This window comes from Misgurnus anguillicaudatus, chromosome 1, assembly GCF_027580225.2.
Source record: "Misgurnus anguillicaudatus chromosome 1, ASM2758022v2, whole genome shotgun sequence".
NCBI classification, from domain to species: Eukaryota; Metazoa; Chordata; class Actinopteri; order Cypriniformes; family Cobitidae; genus Misgurnus; species Misgurnus anguillicaudatus.
Window position 1 is genome coordinate 867,594 of NC_073337.2, and position 19,141 is coordinate 886,734.

At 38.6% G+C, this 19,141-nt stretch overlaps 3 protein-coding genes across 12 annotated transcripts in view; 2 read left to right on the plus strand and 1 right to left on the minus strand.

Moving 5' to 3' along the window:
* Positions 1–754: 754 nt before the first annotated feature.
* hspa14 (heat shock protein 14) lies at positions 755–9,849 on the minus strand. The gene is made up of 14 exons (XM_073872074.1): positions 9,704–9,849; positions 9,403–9,483; positions 9,093–9,180; positions 7,871–7,914; positions 7,667–7,772; positions 7,489–7,579; positions 7,214–7,318; positions 6,961–7,122; positions 6,722–6,877; positions 6,536–6,638; positions 6,239–6,454; positions 5,999–6,152; positions 2,015–2,078; positions 755–1,710 (listed from the first exon to the last, which is right to left on the minus strand). Exons 1-14 carry the CDS (start codon positions 9,758–9,760, stop codon positions 1,623–1,625), a joined length of 1,515 nt encoding a protein of 504 aa, XP_073728175.1. The 5' UTR covers positions 9,761–9,849; the 3' UTR covers positions 755–1,622.
* Positions 9,850–9,940: 91 nt separating this feature from the next.
* Positions 9,941–11,946, plus strand: cdnf (cerebral dopamine neurotrophic factor). Its single transcript, XM_055191179.2, has 4 exons — positions 9,941–10,101; positions 10,699–10,826; positions 11,014–11,155; positions 11,539–11,946. Exons 1-4 carry the CDS (start codon positions 10,011–10,013, stop codon positions 11,727–11,729), a joined length of 552 nt encoding a protein of 183 aa, XP_055047154.2. The 5' UTR covers positions 9,941–10,010; the 3' UTR covers positions 11,730–11,946.
* Positions 11,947–14,823: 2,877 nt separating this feature from the next.
* Positions 14,824–19,141, plus strand: part of shank3b (SH3 and multiple ankyrin repeat domains 3b) — a 35,289-nt gene continuing 30,971 nt past the window's right edge. For 2 of the 10 annotated variants that reach the window (XM_073872387.1, XM_073872408.1), the window contains exon 1: positions 17,584–18,265. The gene's annotated coding sequence lies outside the window, so the exon portion shown is untranslated. Of the gene's footprint in view, positions 15,737–16,302; positions 16,450–17,049; positions 17,125–17,583; positions 18,266–19,141 lie in introns of those variants that run through there. The other 8 variants (XM_073872123.1, XM_073872353.1, XM_073872181.1 and 5 more) reach the window with 7 other exon arrangements.

The window sequence follows — 19,141 nt, forward strand, 5'->3', positions numbered from 1 at the left end:
TGTAAAAGCAGATCTATCCAAACACACTTTTTTTTTACAAAATAATAGCAATTCTTTTATGAAAATGTGTTAAAAATTATTTAACTTAAGACATAATTAAAGGTGTATTATGTGTTTTCAGTTTTATTTAGGGCAAACAAATCATTAAAACTAACTACCCTTTTAATTATGCAAATTTTTTTGTCATTAAATCTGTCTATAAACAAAAAGTAGCCAAAATGGCAGTGTTATTAGTCAGAAGGATAAATGTTTTATGAACTTGCATAATAAAACTGACCCGAGTTCCCTAAACATATTAGACACTGGTCTTTTTTGATCAACTCCCCCTAGTGGGGAATCATCTGATTTTCGAAACTTATGACGTAATGGAGCCTTGATTGCTAAAATCACGTGACTTGGCCAGTTTGAAACAAGCTCCGAACCAATTGATTCGAAACAAAAGATTCGTAAAAGTTTCGAAGCCTCATGAAGCAGTGCTTCGAAGGCGACCATCACTAAGTTTTGGTGAACAATTTTCTGCAAGCATGTGCAAAAATAACTTTTTTGTCTCCCCTTGTGAAGTCAGAAGGGGATAATACCACCCCTTAATCTGCACTATCCAACCATGACACTGCCATTTAGTGCAGTGATCAACTAATTTGCATTTTAAAGGACACACCCAAAACGGCACCGTTTTGCTCACACCTACAAAGTGGCAATTTTAACATGTTATAAGAAGTTATCTATATGGTATTTTGAGGCAAAACTTCACATATGTACTCTGGGGGCACCAAGATTTATTTGACATTTTGAAAAAGTCTTGTAAAATGTCTCCTTTAATATTTAATAGAACTTCAAAAAGCCGTACAACACATATTTACTGTAAACAAACTAAGGGTTTGTGATCTTTATTGTCTCATAGTTTCACATGACATAATGGAGAACAAAAGTGTAACGTTGCACCTGTGCACGACTGCACTAGTAAAACCTACAGCACACGTGAGATGATATTATCAGTAAGACATGCATATACATCTCAACCCCACCTGCTCTACCCTTCCATCTTCTGGAAAGCCTGATAAAGACGGTTGATCTATTTACTGGAATGAAATCATGTACTTGTTAAACAACTTATTCATCTGGCTTTCTCCAATTTGTTGTAACATACATCAGTACTATTTATTCATTATAATGATGTGATGCAGGTAATGTAATAACACATGGTACTGACACACCTCCAGGAGCAAAAAAGGGAGTAAATGAACATACACGGGACATTAAAAAACAGTCAAAGAATATTCTATAAATATTTACTCATGTTATTGCAAACCCATATACTGTTAAAGAGATGAAGATTATCAGTGAATTACTTGCATTTTGACACAAAGCTTCAATATAGCAAACCTATGAAACAAGACTTGACTTTAGTATGAATGTGACAGCAAAGGGTTTTGAAATGACATGAGAATGAGTAAATGATGACATTATGATCTGTTCCTATAACAAACAAGAATTTCCACGTTACAAAATGAGAGGATCTGTTTGCTGACAGATCTAGAGCACATACAAACAGGAAAACCTCACACATCACATGCAGGTGTTCAAGTTACAGTACGAAATAAAGATTGCAATGTGATTCAAGATTATGATGCTGCCGCTGCCGTTTCTATGGTAACGGCTTCAGATTTGCCACTGCCCTGCTCTGTGCACGTCACATGCAGTGAACCATCTCTGAAAGTAAAAGACAACAGACAGTTTAGACACCAAGCTTAACATGGTCAGTGATTGTAAGCCTAGTACCAGACTTTAAATGCATGTTTGAGCTGTCTGAACTGTTTTGTCTCAAAATACACACCAGTTATTTTTTGTAAGGTATGTTTGTAAAAACTACTTAAATATTCTAATATAACTAAGGCCTAGTCCTGGATTAATCTAAACTCTGTCTAGGAAACCACCCCAAAAATGTATGTTCAGTAGCATTATTACTGTACTTAGTATTACTGTATGTACTCAAAAAGCTTTATGTTTTCATTACCTCTTCATTGTAAGAACTGTGACAATGTCGTGCATCTCATCTTTAGGTTCCAGATCTCCAAGTACAATCTAAAAAACACACCCAAAAACATTAAATGCAATCTATGATAGAGGAGAGGGGCACAACCTAACGCTTTTTTAATGTGTGTAAAAAAATGATTAATCTAACCCAGTGTTTCCCAATCCTGGTCCTCGGGCACCCCCTCCCAGAAAGTTTTAGATGTCTCCTTATTTAAAACACCTGATTCAACTCATCAGCCTCCTTCCAAAATGGTAAACATGTCTCCCTAACAAGCTGATGAGTTAAATCAGGTGTGTTAAATAAAGAGACATCTAAAACTTTCTGGGAGGGGGTGCCCGAGGACCAGGATTGGGAAACACTGATTAACCTAAATATTTTTTTGAATGATACAGCCAATCAACACAGACATATCTGCTACAAATGAACACTTAAAGTTTGTTTGTGGGACCTTCCGTTGACACCGAAAGAGACAGGAGTGCAAACGTTACAACTTAATTGTTGTTAATTGTAAAAAATAGAGGGTTTGTTGTAACACCTGCTAGAAAATTTGGTTTAAACACAAATAATTAAAATCAAATTCTGTCTATATACTAAAAGTGGATATTGTTTATATATCTGCCTATAATAGATAGATATCCACACATTCATTCATCCATGATCCTTCATCTAACCATCCTTGTATTATGCAGCAATGCCTAGAAATAAGTTTTTTTTAAAAGTGCTTCACCAATTAAGACAAAAAAATCTGTTATTTCCCCTGATATTGTATTAACAGTTATCATTTTGATGAATAGTATTTACATTGGTAATGAAATGAAAACATTGTATTAAATACTGTAACACTGTGTGACAACTAACCCCGCTGTGTAAATACGTTTTCAATCCCAGCTATCAGTTACTAGGAGTTGCTGACATGATTTTAAAATGTTGTTATGTTTTAGGTAACAAGACAGTGATTAAAACAATACAAGGTTGATTTTGGTGACCCAACTCAGAGATAAAAAAACATATGATGAAGAAATGTACTTTCATGCCTCCAAAACCCTCTTTGTTTAATATCTTTACCAAAACAAATCAAAACTTCACATGACATCTTCTGACAGTAAAAGAAAAAGACCAAAAGCACAGATTGCTCGGCCCTGTTTTAATATGTAAAGTAGCTGCGTTACAAATAAACCCTGATATTCCACAACTTGGACCAAAGATATGTAGAATTTACTGACTTTCAATGTCTGGGGACTTGAATAGGCCTTTGAAATTTCCATGATATTCCAGAAATTCCATAACCAATAGGAACCCTGAAGTCATGTCACATTACGGGTTTAACTTGCTGGTAACTTATGATCCTTCATTGTTTTTTATAGTGCCTAAGGATGTGCATCCATGCATCGCGTTTCCATTGAAAAGACCCGTCTAAAAATAAGGAGGGGGGGAACGGCACACAGAAGTCACGGTTCAGTTCGTACCTCGGTTCAGACGTCACGGTTCGGTTCAATTTTTGTACAATGGAGGGAAAAGCAAAACAAAAATGCAGAAGGCAAATTTTTTTTAGTACTTAAGATAATCTTAAAAACATAGGTGTCCTTATGTTATTGTGAGATGTCATGAATATTAACCGAAATGCATTTAACATACTACTATCTTGTATAACAAACATTTATAAACTTGTAATACATTTGAAACCCATCTTTGTATGAAAGATGAGTACAAGTTACCTAAATACATTTTTAAATGACATTTTAGCACATTTATTTCATATTAATGTACTAAAGAACAAAAAAAATGTAGGCTTGTAGGATGCATTAATAGGTGTGTACGACTTCACGAGGCGCTGCAAGAAACGACAAGTGGATGACGTCAGAGTAACACGAGAGCGATTTGAAAACAACCTCCTCCGCAAGATTTCTCGCGGTACTCTGACGCTGATGGCGCTGCGTAAAGTTGAGCACACTTTAAAAACTGAAAGCAGCTGAACTCGACAGAACTGCCCTGCGTATGCCTGCGCTTCGTCCATTAATTGTATATTAACAGGACAATTTATCTTCTCAGCGTGATAAATACAAGGTGTGGCGTTTGAAATGACTGAAATGCGTGTGTCTCATGGTGAATGCGTGAGACTTGAGAGCCCTGTTTAGATGTACTTCCACTCACATACCCAACAACTGCTGAAAACGCCGACACACAGTCCTCGTCTTTTCCACCACTCTCTCGCCTGTACTATTGTAACTGACTGGAAAAGTTAAGTTTTGCCAAACTTGCGATCTTAAAGAGGCCGGCGGATCCTCACCACCATTTGCCATACTCGCTGTCGCTGCTATCTCACTCACTCACTCACTCACTGTCACTGACCGTCAACCTGACAAAAACTGCAGAGTGCCAGAGAATGTAGACGGGCTCTGATAGAGCGCATACATAGGCGGAGATCGGCTGCATCGGCGCCAATCAGAGCGTCAGAGCTAAAGCGGGGCTACAGATTAGCTGTCCATAAAGAACCCGCGTATCTAACAGTAGTTCCGCATTACATTAATTTTTTGCACGCAAGTTTTTCATACTGTGTATTCTCCGTTTAAATTCATGCACCGAACCGTGACCCCTCGTACCGATTCGAAACGAATACATGTACCGTTCCACCCCTACTAAAGGTAAGGCTCCGATTCAGTGTTTCATGCATAGCTTGTGCATGTACTATGGCTCCGTGATCAGTAGGAAGTCCTTATCAATAAAATCACTATGAGTTTGACTCGTTTATAACGAGTATTTAAAAAAGCAACTCCCGTCAAACACAATCATTCAAAATATTATCATGAAAATACCTGAAACAATTTGAAGAACAGCGATATAAATATTCCTGTAGATATTTCCTGGAATAGTGTTTGTAATGATACTTCTTCTGTGGCACAAATGGAGTTTCTGCACGAAAGCGCCCCCTGGCTTTTGATTGTGGCAGCATTTCACCGTAATTCATTCATTGAGAAAACGCGCATTTGCCCGATTAATTGTCACAACCCTAATAGTGACTATTTTTCTAAAAAGAAACTTTATAATAATCTACAAGCGAAATAAGGTCTCAAATCAATATATTTTTGTGGGGGTATTTCTATAATTGCAGGAGCATTTGAATAACCAAAGTCATCATTTTCGCTGCTTTTTCAATTGGTTACTTTTTTATTATTTTAATAATTTGGTACTCATGAGGGCTTTTCACTCTGTAAAAATTTAACCCTGTGTAATCCTGGGTTATCTGTTTCACACTGTTCATACTTAACCCTGGGTCAAGAATCTCCTAGTCTCAACCTCAGACGTCACGCCCACAGACTGTTGGCTGAATGTCTGATGTTTTTCGTACACTTTTCTGGAAACCCCGTGAGAATGTGGAAGTCGTCTTTGGTTGGTTGAAATAAACCGGATTTCCAGGAGATGCGTAACAGTTATCACGATCAGCTAAACATTGGATTCTCAAAAATATGCAAAGTTCGCGGCACAGACTCTCGAAAAGATGTCCAAGAGTTTTGCTTGAGGCAGTTAGTGGAGTCAAAAAGTTTGGTTCTCCTGAATTGCTTGGATGTGTTAAAAAGTGAAGGGATATGCTTAAAACAGATGTTTAACTGGAGCGTCTCATTGCTGTGGCTGTTGATGAAGTGCACAACATTGTTCTATGGTGAGTAATGTTGTTTATTTAGATGTTAATCGGTTGCGGCTGGTTATTTCAATAACTGACTTGTTGCCAGCCGGCTCGTTATTGTGGGGAGTCCGAAACGTGGCGCTAGACGAAACAAACTGTGCTAGGTTGTTTGACGTGTCGGTCAAACAGCTCGTGGGCGGGCTTTGTCCAGAAAAAGCAGCGAAAAACACCAGACCTTCAGTATTGAAGGTCTGGCTACGCGAGACTAAGGTTTATTTTGCAGCCTACTGTGCAACATCCCTCCCTTTTTTAGATTCATACAAATATTTTATTAGGGGTTCCAATCTGTGCGATGGCTCGCTGTGCCTGGTACAGCTCCAGGCTGACTGACGACAGGCTGCCAGGACCCTGTAGTGTGTGTTGGCGGCGGGCAGGGAGAGGTGTGCCGGATGGGAACAAAACAGTGAAAACCTCCTCGCCTGAGTCATCTACCTCCTGTAAAAGATGCAGACAGAATTCCACAGATAAAGAACACAAACAATCCGCTGATTAATAACCTAAATATTACTTAAGATCTTCACCTTGACAGTGATGTCACTGGCGCAGCAGTCTACAGTGATGGAATCTTCTCCGAGTGCCAGGCTCTCTTTTCCCACCAGGATGCCAGCCTGCATGGCAGCGCCTATTGGAATGACCTCATCTGGGGGGATGGAGTTCAGCAGCTCCACGTCTGGGAACAGATCTCTGATCATCTGTTGCAACTTGGGAATTCGAGCTGAGCCTCCACAAAGAACGACCTAAGACAAGATCGAAATTTCATTTAAAGTTTCCATTCTATTGTTATATGTGGACAGAGAGGCACTCAAAAGTTTCATTACCTTGTTGATGTCTGAGGTGGACAGGTTTACTTGCTCAAGGAGACTTTTGATTGGCTGAATGCTTTTACTGAAGAGGCTGGAGCATATCAGCTCAAAACGGGCTCTACGAAAAGGACCGAGCATTACATCCGGAGCAGCAGATATTATTTATTCACTTAAAAACAGACAAGATCTTCATCAGCTTACCTCGACACATTGCACTCAAAGTCCATGCCATCATAAAGAGAATCCACGAAGCAATTAGCGCTGCCCAGGGTAGACAGTGTGTGCTTGGCCATATCGGCACTATTCATAAGCTTTAGCATCGCCCTAGGGTTACCAGTCACATCCTGCTTATACGTCCTGCAGACACACATAAGGACAACTATAACATGCAAACATAATAAAAACAGCATATGCATACAAGCACCCTAGAATCTACAGACTTTTTGAACTCTGCGGCAAGATGCTTTGCGAGCTCAAGTGTGAAGCTCTCTCCTCCCGTCCTGTGATCTGTCTGCGTCGCAAGGACTCGGTACATTCCACTGTTCACCTCAAGGATGGTGACGGTCAGCGATGTGCCTCCAAGTTTGTACACAAGGACATGACTGTTGTATGAAAGTGCAGAGAATAAATGACATTTTGGGATGTAACCTAATTCAAATGAAACTGTAAATCTCAAATACACCTTAGCTATACCTTTTCCCCAGCGGTGAGTCCTGTCCAATACCATAAGCCAAAAGGGCAGCAGACGGTTCGTGAATCAGCCGGAGAACATTAAACCCGGAACTTTCGGCAGCTTGCCTGCAACGCATCATGATTATTAAAAAAATCCCAAAAGACAGACACGAAGAGTCATAAGAAGGTTTATCGTTACTCAGTGACTCAAGGTATACATCAATGTGTGCATGCTGTAAATGCAATGCTTTACCCATTAGGCAAGTAACACAATCTCTTTAAAGGAAGTCACATACCTAAGTGCATTCTTCTGCATTTCTCCAAACTCAAAAGGCACTGTAATGACCGCATCTTTCACATCTGAACCCAATGCTGACTGTGCCGTCTCTGCAGAGAACATGAACGTAATGACGAGCCTACATAAGACATACTGACTAATATGACAAAAAATGGTGAGCAAACCGAAAAAAGTACCTTTCATTTTATGAAAGATTAATTTAGCTACATCATCAGGCGACACACATTTCGTTGTCTCCCCCGTGTCGATTTCATACCTAGGTAGGTCACCTTTGTTGACAACCTTGAAACAATTTGAAAAGACACATATGAATGCTATAAATGTTTAAATATCACAATTTCCTGGGGTTGCACATAAGCAAAATAGCATTATATACTCACAATGCACTTGCTTTCTTCTCTGTGTGCCTGGGCATCTGGGTCATCATAGCTGAAAATTTTTTTAATCCTTGAGTCATCATGAACATTTATCATTCATTTACTTCAAGTTGGATTACTACTTAAAGGAACGGGCCCACATTTTGGGAATTTAGCTTATTCTCTGTATCCCCCAGAGTTAGATAAGTCCATACATACCTTTCTCATCTCCGTGCGTGCTATCACTCTGTCTGACACAGCCCCCGCTAGCTTAGCACAGCACAAAGACTGGAAGTAAATGGCTCCAGCTAGCATACTGCTCCCAATAAGTGACAAAATAACGCAAACATTTTCCTATTTATGTGTTGTGATTTGTATAGTCACATTGTGTACAAATAACAAGGTGATATGAGACACAGCCATCTTTTAACTGTATACATCCTGGGAACTATATTCTCAGAAGGCAAAGCACTGCTACTTGGGCGGAGTGATTTGCTCAACTCTGACCGAACTCTCTGCTCCTCACCAGGAGGCTTCTCGGGTGCTGTGAGCAAATCACTCAGCCCAGTAGCAGTGCTTCGCCTTCTGAAAATATAGTTCCCAGTATGTATATGATTAAAAGATCGCTGTGTCTCATATGACCCTGTTATTTGTACATGCTGTGACTATACACATTACGACACCTAAATAGGAAAATGTTTGCGTTATTTTGTCACTTATTGTGAGCGGTATGCTAGCTGGAGCCATTTACTTTTAGTCTTTGTGCTAAGCTAAGCTAGCGGGGGCTGCGTCAGACAGAGTTACAGCACGCAGAGAGATGAGAAAGGTATGTATGGACTTATCTAACTCTGGGGGATATGGTGAATAAGCTAAATTCTCAAAATGTGGGACTGTTCCTTTAAGACTCTTTATCATATTGTAAGCATAAAGTTCTGGGTAAATATAAAAATATCTTTAAAAAACTATTTAAGAACATGTTGCCTAACACAGTGGTTCTCAAACTTTTTCCAGCGTGCGGCCCCCCTTGTGTACGATGGCCCCCATTCTCCACCAAAGAAAATGTATGACATAAAACATTGTAAAACATGACATTTTAATTAAACAAAACTTATTAAAATATACAATGTAGTGCTGTTGGTTAGTAGCTTTATTTTTAAGGTTTAATTACACAGAATTCATGATAAATTAATGTATTTTATAAAATCTCATAAAACCGGGGCCCCCAGTTTGAGAACCACTGGCCTAACATAGCGTCTGCCCAGGATCTGCTTCACTTTGACAACAGTATTGGTGGCGTTTCGTATTCTTCCCTGCTTGGCAGCGATTCCAACTATCTATAAAAAACAAATAATAAGTGAAGAAATACTATTATTCATTCATAACCTAACATCCTTGCTTCATTCATCAAAACACTGAATATAGATATGACAGGTAATCTGCCATGAAGGCTCATTGTATTAAAACATGCATGGATAAAAGTTTTGATCTCTGGGATCTGACAGCATTCATAATAACAAGTCTTGACTCTGAATGCAGCATCTCTATGTGTAAATGACCTGTTCAGTCTCTCTGTATGCCACCACAGCTGGTGTAACTCTGTCCCCGGCATCATTAGCCACAACATCTGCTCGCCCATCCTGTCAGAAAATAGTCAAATAATATTTTATTAATATTACAATATGTAACGTTATATAAATCTGGCAAGGTCTGTTCTTTGGCAAAAAGATTGTTAAGACCATTGCCACAGTTGAATAAACAAACGTATGCCTCATATTTTCTTTGGCTAGCTTCATATATGTATGGACTATGTAATTTGATTATTCTGTAGTAAAGTGAAATAGTCTCGTAAAAACTTACCTTAAATATAGCAACACAGGCACATGTGTATCCAAAGTGCACGCCGATAGCAGCCATGTTTCCAGAGAACCACCGGAAGCCGGTACAAGTATGCAAATTAGAAAGGATGGGCTTAAAAGGTCTGTCGATTCACAAGCGAGAAGCTCGAATTCTTAACCAATCAAAAAGCCAATAATCTGACGGAACGCATGACGTAAGCGAAAAGAAGCCACTGAAACCACACCCTCAGACAACAAGAGCGAGGTGTGTTGTGGGTATTGAAGTCCTCCGAAAAGTGCGTCTCCATAAACGCGTTTTAATCGGAGTCATGTTTTTAACCAACTCCTTTGCCACTCCCTTGTCACTTTTTCTTTTATGTATTGTTTTATTCCCTGTTACTGATGCGGAAGAATGCGAAGGTGAGATTCATATTTTTTGGGTGTCAACGAGCACGAGCCCCTGAGTTTAAAAATAGTTGCTTGAACTTCGCTGAGTTATTTTACGCAAGTGCATGCGGGCTGTCACAGTAAATACTGTGAAAAAGTTCATTTTGAAAAGGATCAGGCTTTGTGTGGCATAAGGTGTGCAACACTAAAATCCATGTAACACTAAATATGACACATTTGGAAACAGAACAACAATTATTTGAAATGTTATTTATTATATTTATTAAATAAAATAATTTATAGTCATAAAACAACATTGCTTAAAATGTGACTTGCAGAATGATCAGTAATTTTTATTGTTAACAATAAACCTTGTACCATTCTGTTAGTTAACATTATTAACAATACTAAACAATACGTATACAGCATTGACTAATCTTAATGTTAAATTCAACATTTTTAAAGACATGAACAATTGTATTTGTATGATGTAATGAATAATAGATACTGTAAAAATATACCTATTGCACTTTCTATAGTGTTACCGAGTTATTTCATAACAATAATGTTTCATATTATCTCCAGGATAAATCTTTATTCAATGTAAACGTGCATTTGTGTGTTTTGCAGTGTGTGCGAATTTCCTGGAGCGCCTTTACAACTCACTAGTTCTCCGGCATACCGAGCTTTCCCCAGAGCTGGTGGAGGAGGGTCTCATCAAAACATGTGCTCAGGCTTCAGGGAAAGAGAACAGACTTGTAAGAACTGCTCGATTTATCATTTTCTGCTCTTTGGTTGCTGGCCCGTCTTTAGGGACTAGTTCCTTACCAAGAGAACACGGCATAAACAAACATTGTTCAATTATTCATATGTACCACTTGTTATATTGAACATAGTCCATTAGGGCTTGTAACTCAAACCTGCATCTTCATTTTCTTTTTTCAGTGTTATTACCTCGGAGCCTCAAGTGATGCAGCAGCCAAAGTGACAGGTGAGGTGAGCCGCCCCCTCAGTGCACACGTTCCTGTCCAGAAAATCTGCCAAAGACTTCAACGCAGAGACAGCCAAATCTGTGAGCTTAGATACGGTATGTGATTATGCAAAATAGGCTTTTTAACAACACCAGGTTTGGAATAGATCGGGGTCAACACTGTACAGACATTAACATCGTTGAGATAATGGCATATTCATGAAAAAAAATTTTTTATATACTTACGCAACGCAAAGCTTCTTCTTCAGACTGACCTGACCATTTATGGCAACAAAGATGACAAAAAAATGGGCATTCAGAATGCGTCATTGTGATCTCAGAACCATTAACATATGTGACCACCACATTTATATATCAGAGGTCATTTACATTTTTATCTTGCTTATTATTAGTCTTAAAGGTACTGTAGCAATGATGTAACATGTAATAATGTAACATGATGACCTTAAGAGATCATTTAATTCTTGTATACATTTCAGAACATCCGGTGCTGGACTGGAGCAGAGATGTTTTGTCTAAAATGCGAGTGCTGGAGCTGAAGCGAGTATTGGCCTCATGGGGTGAAGAGTGCAAAGCCTGTTTAGAGAAGAGTGAATTTATAGATCTCATCCAGGAGGTGGCCCCCAAACACAGCACAGCGCAGCACAGGACATATGCAGAGGAGCTCTGAGGGCCTCCTTGTGCAACTCCTTCACGTGCAGCTGCGCTCGGGGACGCTGATGATATTGCACTGAGGTTCCTTATAATCCTATTCATAATAATTACGACTGGCCAATGTGCAATTTGTTCACAACCTCCCCAGTGTCCTATACCTTTGTACTGCTGTAAGCATTTTCTCCTGCATGTCTAGAATATTAGTTTTCATGAATAAGAAGTTGCTACAGAGATGGCGACTGGATTTCATTTGGAAGGAATGAGAAGTTGTTAGGCTGTAAGACCAGTTGCCTTTCACTTTGCCTTATTTAGATTCCTCAAAATTGCTTGCAGCTGTAAATATATAAGTAAATATTCGAGCCCATATTATACCTCAAAACAAGAAATGAGAAATTAACCTTTGCTTAAAGAAAGTAAAGCCTGTTTTTGAGACAAAGAAAAAATAGCATTGTGACATCATTTTCATGATACCTACACTGCAAAAAAGGATTTTCAAGAAAAAATGTTCTTAAAATGTTTTCAGTAAAAATATCTAAAAAATTCTTAAATTAAGATGCTTTTTCTTGATGAGCAAAACGACCCAAGAAAATATCAAATTTAAGTGATTTCGTGCATAAAACAAGCAAAAAATCTGCCACTGAGGTAAGCAAAAAAATCTTGAATTTTTTTCTAAAACACTAAATTCAGGAAAAATTTGCTTGCCCCATTGGCGGATTTTTTTGCTTGTTTTGTGCACGAAATCACTTAAATTTGATGTTTTTGGTCTAAGGGCTGGACTTGTTTTCTTGGGTCGTTTTGCTCATCAAGAAAAAGCATCTTAAGAATACTTTGTTTCCTTTCACACTGCAAAAAATGATTTTCAAGAAAAAAATTTCTTAGTATTTTTGTCTTGTTTTCAGTAAAAATATCTAAAAATTCTTAAATTAAGATGCTTTTTCATGATGAGCAAGGCGACCCAGGAGAGTTGGTCTGGTTTTTAGACCAAAAATATCAAATTTAAAGGAATAGTACATTTTCTTAAAAGAAAAATCCAGATAATTCACTCACCACCATGTCATCCAAAATGTTGATGTCTTTCTTTGTTCGGTCGAGAGGAAATTGTGTTTTTTGAGGAAAGCATTGCAGGATTTTTCTCATTTTAATTAAGCAATATCGCTCGAGTAGGAGTGTGATATAGCTCTATATCCTCACGGCTGTGATTAGGCCAGAGGCACGAGGCCGTAGGCCGAGTGCCGGAGGCAATCACAGCCGTGATGATATAGAGCTATATCACACGACTCCGAGAGCGATATTGCTTTTATACAACAGTTCGACGGCACACGTTTGAAAAACGAAAACTAGAAAACAACAACGGAGTTATTTTAAAAGCCTCTTTGTTTGAGAACTACTTCTTCCGCCACGGATTTGAGGGCGGCCAGAATGACAGGTAAAACTTTCGGCTGCTTTGAAGCTCATAACAACTCAATGGACGGAAAAGCCGTTACTTTATATTACCGTTTCTTGGTCACAAAGTGTAGTTTTAAGATTAGTTCAGTCGAGAATGTATATGTATTATATTTAAATCTGCAGTCGATTAGTAAAGATAGCGCCTGTTTGAACGTTTGCTTAGTGAGATTCGGTACAAGTGAGAACCAAAGCATGAGCGGACGTCAGTGTTCACTCGCCCCGCTGACCACCGCCCTCTCTGGGCTTCATATCTGACAGAGATACCCTGGCTCTCATGTTGGCCTTGTTTGTTTATGATCGTCAAAATGAGATCAAATCAGCAGTATTTAGTGTCATAATCAAACTATTACTTGTTTTTTAATTCATATTTAGTGTCTTTTGTGTTGTTATTGTTTTGGCGTGAGGTAAAAGTTAATAAAACTACTTGTATAACGTTACTATTGCTTTCTCATTTATTCTTAACGTGATACGAGCACTCGATTATTATTATTAAAGTTTGTTCTTGTCAGTACTATATAAAATGGTTTTTTATAAGTGTCAGAGAGATGTTTTTGCATGCTGCTTATAAATAACGTTATACCAGTGGCGATATCTCATAACATGTTTTAATAGTCACGTCACGATAAAGTAAATGATCAATGTCCACATTTAAAACCTGCGGTGCTTACCTGCAGTTCCACGGTGTTTTCGCGTTCTTATGAGATATAGCTCCAGAAAAAAAACGAGTGTTTATATTCCTCTTTCCAAGTGTTAATCGTCCACACGATGTGACAAGACATTTCTCCCATTAACTTTAACGTAACATCCAATAATAACTTCCGATTGGGGATTCACAGACTGATTTATGAGCTAGTAAACTAATGAGATACACGGAGAGTGATTCAAAACAGCGCGTCTGTGTTTTTCCATTCAGAGATGAGCCTGCTTAGGACCTCCATTCACTAGGTGGCGGAATGATACGAAAGGTGAAGCGGTTACAGTGCCGATATTAGCACAATATCGCATAGCTCTTAGCCAATCAGATTCGAGAACCAGAAAGAACTGTTGTATAATGGACTTTAATAGACACCAACAATTAATACTTAATTCAACACTTAACAGTTTTTTTCAACGGAGTTTCAAAGGACTATAAACAATCCCAAACGAGACATAAGGGTCTTATCTAGCAAAACGATTTGATATTTTTAGTCTAAAAACTAGACTTATTTTCTTGGGTCGTATTGCTCAACAAGAAAAAGCATCTTAAGAATACTTTATACCTTTACACAATGCAAAAAAAGATTTTCAAGAAAAAAATTCTTTGTATTTTTGTCTTGTTTTCAGTAAAAATATCTAAAAATTCTTAAATTAAGATGCTTTTTCTTGATGAGCAAAAAAAATCTTAAAGATTTTACTAAAACACTAAATTCAAGAAAAATTTGCTTACCCCATTGGCAGATTTTTTTGCTTGTTTTATGCACAAAATCACTTAAATTTGATATTTTTAGTCTAAAAACTAGACTTATTTTCTTGGGTCGTTTTGCTCATCAAGAAAAAGCATCTTGATTTAAGGATTTTTAGATGAAAACAAGACAAAAATACTCAGAAATTTTTTTCTTGAAAATCATTTTTTGCAGTGTAAGAACCTTTCCCACTTCTTTTTTCCATTACAGTAATGTGAAATAATCAATCTTATTTTTGATACTGTGATGCAAAAATAAATAAGGCTTAATTTTTACTCCACCCATATACTGTGTGTGTTACTTTGTATTTCAGTCATAAAACTGTCCACAACTGTGTATTATTATGCAGATGCATACGTGTGACAGCAAGTGCACGTTACATAATAGCATGTCAGTACCCTGACCTCTCATAAGGATGGTATTTTTGTGATCTTTCCGTACGCACGTCGAACGAAGGACGCCAATGCTGATGTTTACATCTGGCGTGTTGCCATGGCGATCACAAAACCTCTCATCCTCCGCTGCTCATAAAAAGTTTGTCAGCAAAATTTCGTATGTCATAAAACGGAACCAATCAGCCACGAGCCCACTGCTGGGGATCTTTCTCTACCCTCCCACCCGCCCCAGGCGTGCCCATTCACAATTCCCCTCTTTTTCCATCCATCTCCGCTGTTCTCCTCTAATAGCCGCTATAGAGAGAGTGATGGTAAGAGAGAGACTGTGAGTGAGATTCAGGCCTTGCCCACGCAAAGAAGTGGGAGACTGAACCTCTCTCTCTCTCTCTCTCTCTCTCTCTCGCTCTCTCTCTCTTTCTCTCTCTCTCTCTCTCTCTCTCTCTCTCTCTCTTACACACACACATACACATACAGTCAGTGTATCATGCTTGCACTGTGTGGGCTGAGCTGAGCATTCCTATCATAGAGTTAGAGTCTCACTGCCTCCGCTCTCTCTATCCCTCTCTCTCCTCCTCTATTTCTCTCTTTCCCTTTCCCTCTATCTCTCCTCTTTTCTCCCTCTCTTCTTTTTCTTACACATATACATTTAAATACACACAGTTAATCACTTTCTTAAACCAGAGACGGATTGTCAGAGAGGAAGTGGAGATGGTGTGGAATGTGTGCCCTGGTTTTATTGGGTAAGTTTGATGATTTCCAATATATCCTTGGTTATCTCTTAGGTGTGCTCGTGTGTGAGTTTGTTGAAAGGTAAAAGCATTGTATGTTTTTTTTTTTTCTGTACAGCCAGATTATGCGGATATTGTTATTGGACATTTCTACAGGGATTATTGAACACTTTACAAAATGTGACTGTGCTTGCGCAAAGATGTGTAAAACAGTGTTGTGTTTACCCTATATATGTCATCCTCAGGCAAAGACTAATCTAGTCAAAGGCTTGCTTGTTGGAAGCGAGTTTATTTTTTCAACATCAATAGACTCACATCGCCACAGCCCTCTTACCTTCTGTACCTGTCGCTCTTTTACATCTTACTGATTTCTGTCGTGACTGAGGCCAATCTATTCAGCCCTAACTCCCACTCATTAAACCAACACACTCTCAGCATATCTCTGACCTCTTCAATCTCTTTTTAACATCTGCGCGGCACTCCCTGCACGTGCAAACCTCGAGTCTTTTGCACACACGTCAAGAGATGCAAGAGAAGGACGTGTGCTCTAGATTTATGCTTTGGCCCTTTAAACACAGGCAAAGTTTCCTGGTGAACCATTTTTCTGGTTGCCATAGTGATGGAGCTAGGACTTGGAGAGGTGCAGTGGTACTGGGAAGCAGTGACAGCTCTTAGCATGTGAATTCTCACACTGAGATATGGAGATGCACTGAGACAGCGATGAGGTGAGACACCCACGCACACAAGCGTACACACATCATTATTGCTCACAGCATTCTTTGGCTGATCATACTGTTCCTGGTTCTGTGTACCGAGGTGACAAAAAGCCCAAAGGGAGAGGAAGCCATGTGGGAATGAGTATGAGAGAGGCTGCTACAGTATGTACTGTATGTATGTGTACCTGTGAATGTTGCAGACATGGAGACCATAGTTCCTGTATGCAGAAGTTTGATCTCATTATGAGGGCGTATAACTGCAATCGTTGTTTTGTAACTTGCAAATGCTTGAAAGAGGCTCAAATAAAATGACTTGTGATTCAGGGTAAACTGGCATGATGTTTTAAGCAGTGTCCTACATTATGAAAGTATTTGAAACAGCAATGTCCTGTTATTATGCAGTTTTAGGATTTAAAAATAAATAAGGCAAATGAATATTTGTACTTTTAAAAGTGCATTACAGCTGCTACAATTTTACTGTATAAGAAATGTTGAACAGTAGTTACAGAATCTAAAATAGTGTTATTTACTACCTTAATGCATGCATTTAAGTGAGTGATTTTAATATAAGGATCATTTTAAGATCAGCTGAAGTCGATCTATCCACAGATGAAGACGCCAAGGTGTGTCTTATGTAACAGAAGAACCACGAGTGATTTCCGTTTGGTCTGATGAAATCAAAAGGTAATGAAATCTACCAGGACTCCTAAAGAACCCTTATGTTTGATTCCAAAAACTGATATATTCAGCTCAAATGAACTGTACCTAACCCACTTCCAGTATTAGTGCTATCGTAGATTTCAGTAATTGCGTTACCTTGTAGCGTGAGGTGGAAATAAAAACGTTACTGTGCTGTAACTGCATGCGCACAAGAGATTTGCGGGGAGGTGTGTGGGTGCCGGTAGCCTTATTTCTGTTCCACATTCATGTGTGTGAAGTGAATTTTTGTACTGCCCGAGGAAAGGGCCGAGTTATCAGAGGCGTGCAGGTTTTCCTACTCTTCCTGTAAAAACATCCCGAGGAGCCACGGCCCAATGCAGCCAGGAAGAGGGCAGGAAGTTGGGCTGAGATCACAGGAAGTAAAGTGCAAAGCCAGAATGGCTTTACTATGAAAAACAGGTTTAGTGGAAGTTTCTGGAAAACGTAGCAGTGCACCCTGTGGTTTAAAGAAATGATGGTTGTGATTTGTGTGTGTTGTTGGAAATATGTGGGAGTTTTTATGATCCTGTAGGATTAGGTTTTATATTTCTTAATTCAGGCTAGCACCATTTTTAACGGCAACATGCATATCATGTATGAATAAGATAAGATTATTTATCCTGTCCAAGCATTTTTGCTACATTTTATCAATCACAAATACACGGTGGCCTTAAGCAAAAGCTGGCTGTGTTACTTGGCAGGAATGACAGAGATGTTTATTACTACCAGAATGACAGATTTGAATGTGGCTTCACCTGAGTGTTTACAGAGACATTGATGATTGGTTGAGAAGATGGATCCCCGGTGCTTATTGGTCGAGGTCAGGGAGGAATGTTTTTGGTTGGTTGAGATGGGTTGAGATGGTCTGTAAACCTTCCTGCTGTAATTTCCTTTTTCCTGCTAGGGAATTTTCAGCATCAGGGTTGGGCTTTAAGTGTCCCGAGTTCAGTGCTGGGACGTTCCATCTGATACTTTATAAACCTGGAAAAACAAAATACACTGTTTGGAATACTACCACTGGAATACACGACTTAAAGCGTGGAAAGGTTAAAGAATACAGTGAGGAGACAACATCCACCATTCTTTCATTGTATGGGAAAGCGCACATGGGAAGTCCAGGTCAAAGGTGAACGCCTCCTTTTATTATTGTTCTTAAATGCATTTCTAATTTAACACAAACATCATTATTACTATTATGGTTAAATGTATGTTTAAATCTCCAACGTTGAATATCAAACTTCTGTACATCGTTTTAGGAATTGTGCCGTTTGTTTAGAGGAGGTGTGATGTAACTTTTCTAAGTGATCAGACTTGCCAACTTGCCTGCTTAATGATAAATACTGTAGGGGTGAAAAAATCCCACTTGCCTTCAGTGATAGAAGGTTTAAAGCAGTTGTTCTCTTATGCGGCCCCCATTATGTACGGTGCATCCCTTTATGCCCCCTCAAAATGGTAACATAAAACATTCCAAAACTTTAAATTAAATAAAACATATTAAAGTATACAATGTAGTGTTGTTGGTTAGTAGCCTTATTTTTAGGAGGCTTTGTTACACAGAATTTATGATAAATTAAAGTATTTTATAAAACTGGCACCATCTTAGGGCCCCCAGTTTGAAAAACACTGGTTTAGAGTGATACCTAGAAGGAATAATAGAGACTTGGGGTGGGCTGGCCTCTTAAACCCCGTAAACACCCTAGCAAACGCACTGTTAGACTTAACTGTAATTTCTACAGTTACTTACCACAAAATGCCCAGTAAAATAACATTGTTTTCTTTTCCAGTTCATTACTGTGATGTGCATTGCATTGTGGGTATTAACATTTAATTTACAGTGATTTACTGTATGTTTTGAATTTGCGATAGCAACAACAACGGTAGTGCTACTGTAGTTGAATTAAACAGTGATATAAAGCATATAAAATGTAAAAATAAAATATATCTATGAAATGAAATACATTTTATTTTTTATGCTTTTAGCAGTGAAGCTAATTTCAAAATG